At 36.8% G+C, this 6,609-nt stretch overlaps 1 protein-coding gene across 1 annotated transcript; it reads right to left on the bottom strand.

Annotated features, from left to right (window-relative positions):
- Positions 1 to 3,976: 3,976 nt before the first annotated feature.
- On the bottom strand, positions 3,977 to 5,917 carry LOC120423571 (intraflagellar transport protein 56). Its single transcript, XM_052710143.1, has 2 exons — positions 5,781 to 5,917; positions 3,977 to 5,718 (listed from the first exon to the last, which is right to left on the bottom strand). The coding sequence occupies exons 1-2, from the start codon at positions 5,781 to 5,783 to the stop codon at positions 4,063 to 4,065; spliced, it is 1,659 nt and encodes a 552-aa protein (XP_052566103.1). The 5' UTR covers positions 5,784 to 5,917; the 3' UTR covers positions 3,977 to 4,062.
- Positions 5,918 to 6,609: the final 692 nt, after the last annotated feature.

Raw genomic sequence — 6,609 nt, forward strand, 5'->3', positions numbered from 1 at the left:
AAACGGCAACAAATAAAATGGCATCCAGTCAATGTTGAATTTAATACCAGTTTAGAATTTGATGTTTTATATAAAAAAAAATCATAAAAATTATCTTTAAGCCACTACCACTAACAGGGGAAAATCGGGACTACAATCTGAATAGGAGCAGAAGATTTAAGTGAAATAAATTTATTTATTTTTTTTTAAATAAATATACCCATTTTAATCACTCTAAGCCGTTCAACCAATTCTCATCACTTTTGCCGTTTTCCGCTATTAAATCAACATTTCCAGATGTATCAACAATGGATAGTTGCTTGCTCACTTTTGTTTGAGCTATTTATTTCTTTGGAACAGTCAAAAACACTTTATGAAAGCTGTAATTCATGATCAAAGTGCTGATAAGCCGATAATAGAAATAGGCTGAAAAAGGGATGGTTCCCCTACTAATTGTTTTGTTCTGTTCCTGTTTTAACAGAAACCAATCAGAAATTTAAAACAACAAGCCAAAAAATGGCTTCTTCACATTTGTCCAGATGCCGATGCTTGATGAAAAGTTATGAAATATGATATTTTTTCAAATTTAAAATTGCAATTATAATTACATAAAAGTTTTCACATAAATACGTATTTTTCCTGTATTTTGAAAATGCAATGTTTCTCAAAAAAATACTAAAAATTATTGATTCTGCTATACGAGTATCAAACGATCGGGATTCTTCATACATTTCGAAAGTGATAACACATACTTGTGAAAATACTCATAATTTTCACAAAACTACGTAAACTTTTTCTGAAAAATACTCAAAATTTCAGTTTATTACAATTTGGGTATCGGATCGGAATTGGTTTATACATTTCGATAGCAAAAATATGTTTTATGAAACACTGAAATTTTTCACAAAATTACGTATTTTTTTAAAAATACTCAAAATTTCAGTTTTTACAATATGGGTAACAAATGCTCGGAAGTGTTTTATACATTTCGATAGCAATAATATTTTTTATGAAACACAGAAATTTTTCACAAAATTATGTAGTTTTTAAAAAATACTTAAATTCCAGTTTTTACAATATGGGTATCAAATGTTCGTGATTTTTTTCATACTTTTCGATAGTAATAATAATTTTTGTGAAACACTCAAAATTTACTCAAAACTACGTATTTGCTGAAAAATACTCAAAATTTCAGTTTTTTACAATATGGGCATCAAATGATCGGGATTTTTTCATACATTTCAAAAGAAATAACACAAATTTTTGAAAACACTCGAAATTTACACAAAACTATGTATTAAAAATACAAAAATTTCAGTGTTTCACAAACAAAAATCCGATTTCAAAAACTGTGATTTTGAGTATTTTTTTCAAAAGTACGTAGTTCTGTGAAAATTTTGAGAATTATCAAAAAAAAATCTATCAAAATGTATGAAAAAAATTATGTAAAACCATTATGAAGATGAAACATAATTCGAGTATTTTTTTCAAAATCCCGATCATTTGATACCCATATAGCAAAATCAATAATTTTGATTATTTTTTTTCGAGAAATTGCATTTTCAAAATACAATACAATTACGTATTTCTGTGAAAATTTTCATGTAATTATAATTGCAATGGAAAGCTGACAAAATCCCAATTTCAAAATACTATAATTTTTTGAAGTTTGGATGATTTTTCATAGGATTATAGCCAAAATCCCAGAAGCTCTGTGCTTCAGTTATGCACGCCTCGGTTTTGCATCCCTCATATGCGGTGCTAAACCGAGGCATGACTGTACTAAGTATGCAACAGTTCATCTTTTTTCACAACCAAATCTCAATTTTCAGACCATGTATTTTTTTTCAATTTCTGGAAAACTGAGACGAAATATTAAAATCCCGGGATTCGGAAATTCCCTGTTTTGGAAAATTCCCGGGAATTTTGTCCCGGGAATTCCCGGGATGGACGCTATATCTTTAGGTGTTCTTATGCTTTTTATATGAAATGCCATGCATGTTTTTTAAGGTTTATGAGTGTTCCGAATATGTGAAAAAAATAGTTTTTTTTTTTTAATATAAAGGAAGTGCCTCGCTTCTTTCGCATTTTTTTTAATATCATTACAGTCCAGAATCGATTGTTTGAAGTTCCGATTAAGGGGTTACATACATGTAAAAAATCTCAATATTTCATAATTTCGAATATTTATTAAATCCTTTACAAAGATGAATTCCAATCGATCCTGAAAGTTTCATGGAGATATGTCAATTGTCATGATTTAAGAGAGTAGAAGACGATTTAAGTTTAAACTTTTGCCATGTGCAAAGTGGACTGTCAAACTTTGTGAGCGTTTTTCTCGGAACACTGAGTTGATTTCCGGGTGCCACGATATCTCGAGATGTGATAGACCAAATTGGCTGAAATTTGGGGTGAAGACTCTCAAGACATATTCCGTGTGCATGACGAAGCCTGATTTTGAAATTTTCTTAATAAAAAAATCAAAAACGGACGAATTTTTATATGAAAAACACAAAAATATTTTTATCTTTTTTTTAAATAAACTTTTTGAAAATCGGCCTTCATCATGCACACGGGGCCGGTTTCATGAATCTTTACCAAAATTTTGAGCCGGTTTGGTCAAAGCAGTGTTGAGATATCGTGGCACCCGTTTAAGCGTGTGCTCAAACCAACCTCTGAAATTTTTGCCGATTTACATGTTTGTAACCCCTTAAACGAAGTTATTTTTTTCATCAAATTCAAGTTCCTCGATCCCATTTTAGTCAAATTTAAAAATTATGCATTTTCTCAATATTTCTTCACCACCATTTTAGCAGCCATCTTCGATTTAAGAATTTTGAATCACTTAAGTTTAGTTTAGGGGACAACGAAAGAATGTTTTTTCTTGATTCGATTATCTGAAGCGACATTTTTTCAAGGCCTTCGGATAATCGAATCACTGTACAACGGAGAAGGTCGGGTACAAACGATTCCCTACACGGATAGAAATCCTGTAAGCTCTGTGTTGTCGAATTTTACAACATGAAACGTTTCCAAAATCATCAAAAAAAATCCGATTTTGAACAACAATGTTGTCGATTTTTAAAACATTTACAGCGAAATCGAGAAAAATGTTGACGATTTTGAAAACATGTCCATGTTGTCGAATTCAACAACACAAAGTTACCGGATTTGCTTACAGGATTTCTATCCGGATGTATTTGTCATAAAATTGCTTTCATTGTAAAAATCCCTTACCAATTTCGAGAAAAAATGGCAAATGAAATCAAGAAAATTAAAAGAGTTCAGGTTCAGGTTGAAATTTGGAATCAGGAATTGGAACAAAAACGAAACTGAATCAGGTGGGATTCGAACTCACACCTCTGGATTGATGGTGTGGGACTCTAACCAGTCGGCCATCTGAAGGTTATAAAACATGTTGTATTCTTCTCATATTAAATACGCTCTGATCCCTGATTTGCCTGAAGGGATTGGGAGTCTTAAGATAGATCAAGGATCCGTCTGGTGCTTGCTTCAATGTTAAGGCGGGGCCGGACAATGCCCAACGACCTCGGAATTGGGCCGCTAGGATCTCTGCCATTCTGAAATGGGTCGTTGGAAGCAGCGCGAGGGCTATCACCACCTAATACCCGGGACTGAGATAAGTTGTATCAGCATTCGGCATATACAAAGTCTGATACAAATTATACTTTCCCATAATTTCGCTACCGGTTAGCGGGTATTGGATTGGACCACACACACACACCACACACACACATGAAATCAAGAAAATTAAAAGAGTAAAAGTTTAATCCCGTCCTAATTGGCAAATTCTCGCTCAGGAAACTGACCAACATAAATCCAGACTTAATTGTTACGAATCGCTCTCTGGTAAAACGAAGCTGTTAAGCTGATTTCGAAAGGTAAATCGAGTCGAAGGATGATGCATTGCTATGGCAACTGAAATTTAATTTTCGTTTTCGTTCTCGAGCACAAACTTTCCCAATTTCACGGCAAATCAAAGTGAAAAACTTTATTAAGAGTCATGCGAGATGTGAACCACAATCGATAGAATAACTTTTGCTCATTAATCTCTCATCGCGTTCATTTGATACTGCTGGCAAATCGTCTAATCGTCCGCAGCATACTCTCCGCCTGGCTGTTGGTTGAGTCCCGCAGCAGGGCAATCACCTCGGCAACGCCCCCGGGTGGAGCACCACTTGAGCGCTTGGCCAGGATTGCCTGCACGGCTCCCGCACAGGCGCCCCGCTTTCCCTCCCAGTACTCGGGGTTGGGGTCCAGCTTTTCAAGGGTGTCGAACGCCTTGGCCGCCACCCAGAACTCCCCGACGCGGTAGCTATCGTTGGCGATCAGCTGGAGCAGGTTAAACGCCTCCGGGGTTGAATCTTTCGTGAGGAATATGTTCCAAGCTTGGTCGGCGTGTCCGGAGTGGATGTGGCACTTGGCCAGGACCATGGCGTACGTGTGGTCGGTTTTGATTCCGATGTCGTGGATTTGAAGAAGTAGCTCTTCGGCTTCTTTGTAATATCCGGTGGCGGCCTTTGCTTGGGCGTAATTGTAGTTGAAGGTGTCGTCGTTGACGAAATAGCTGCGGATTGAGTTCAGATATACGAGCACTTCTTCGAACTGTCCGTATAGGAAAAATGCGGAGGCCATGCTTTGACGACCGGGAATTGTGTCGCACTCGGAGGCGGATCCACCCACTAGGTGAAGACACTGCTGTGCATTCTTCATGTGCTCCTTGGAACCGGTTTCCTGTCCTAAGGCGGCATGAACTACCCCCTTCAGAATGTATTCCTGTGGAACGGATGGTTGAACTTCCTTCATCAGTTGGTGTGCCTCTTGAATCTCACCTCGACGCAGATGATGGATAGCCAGGTTCAAACGAGCTTCCGGCACAATATCGATCAGATGCGGCAGTATTTGTAGTGCTCCTTCGCCATTCCGGAACACCACCAGGTTGTGCTTGATCAAATCCGCTCCAAACGTTCCGTTATCAACAATGTTCTTTATCTCCTGCTCGGCAGCTCGTCCATTAAACAGCCGGAACCGATTACAAGCCTTCAAATTGATCGCTATTGTACTGTCCGGATGGTGGTTCAAGTACAAATCCAACACTTCCTGCGAGATGTCGTAATAATCCAACTTGTAGTAGCAAATCGCAATGTAAACATTCAACGCCAGCAAATCCTTATTATCCAGCAAGACACGCTTATAAATATCGATCGCTTCCTGGTAGTGCGATCGCAGATAGTGCATCCCAGCCAGACTCAGCTGATCCTCGACCACATCCCGCAGCGATCCATGCAGCTCCATCAACCGATCCTCCTCGCTAAGTTTGTGCGCCAGATGAAACAACAGCCGAATCTTCAGCGGACTCTCCGGCAACTCTTCGACCAACTTTTGCGCCTCCTCGTACATCCCAAGGTAAAACTGGCAAACGCAGATATTCAACGCCACCTCCTTCTCGGTGCGATCCTTCGCGTGCATGGCCTCGTACTGCTGCAGGGCCTCCTTGTAGTCCCCGATGTGGAAGTTGCAGAACGCAACCCACAGCTCCTTGAGCGGATCCGGTACTTCATCGTAGTCCTTGGAGCACTGCAGGACCGTTTTCGCTCCCACGTAATCGCGCTTGACCAGAAAATCCTCGAAGCTCGGTATGGCGGAAGGCTTGGCGCTGCTCGAACCCGCAGAATTGCGGTTGCCCTTTGCCGACTCGGATTTGGTGCGGGAGAGAATCTGCGGAAAATGTTATTGCAAATTACTATAGGTTTATGAAGATAAATTGAAAATTTTCGTACCATTTTGATGAAAGGAACAAACCGAATTGCGGTGTTCTAGCCAAATGTTTGGTTCGGCGATGCCGCTTAGCAACGGGACATAGTCGAAGCGCTTGCGCACTCGTTCAACCGGAACCGGTGATAAAAGTTGTTGCGTTGCTTGGTTGGAAAGGTATTACATACTGGAGATAATTGAGACAGTTATTTCAGTCAAGGTTTTCCTCTACATTTTGATATTATATTTAAATTGTTTATTTTTCAAGGTAATGAAGAATTGAAAAATAAAATATTTTTTGAAATTTTGCCACCATTGTGTCATCCAAAAACAAAAACAAAAACAAAAACAAAAACAAAAACAAAAACAAAAACAAAAACAAAAACAAAAACAAAAACAAAAACAAAAACAAAAACAAAAACAAAAACAAAAACAAAAACAAAAACAAAAACAAAAACAAAAACAAAAACAAAAACAAAAACAAAAACAAAAACAAAAACAAAAACAAAAACAAAAACAAAAACAAAAACAAAAACAAAAACAAAAACAAAAACAAAAACAAAAACAAAAACAAAAACAAAAACAAAAACAAAAACAAAAACAAAAACAAAAACAAAAACAAAAACAAAAACAAAAACAAAAACAAAAACAAAAACAAAAACAAAAACAAAAACAAAAACAAAAACAAAAACAAAAACAAAAACAAAAACAAAAACAAAAACAAAAACAAAAACAAAAACAAAAACAAAAACAAAAACAAAAACAAAAACAAAAACAAAAACAAAAACAAAAACAAAAACAAAAACAAAAACAAAAACAAAAACAAAAACAAAAACAAAAACAAAAACAAAAAAA

This window comes from Culex pipiens, chromosome 3, assembly GCF_016801865.2.
Source record: "Culex pipiens pallens isolate TS chromosome 3, TS_CPP_V2, whole genome shotgun sequence".
Lineage (NCBI taxonomy): Eukaryota > Metazoa > Arthropoda > Insecta > Diptera > Culicidae > Culex > Culex pipiens.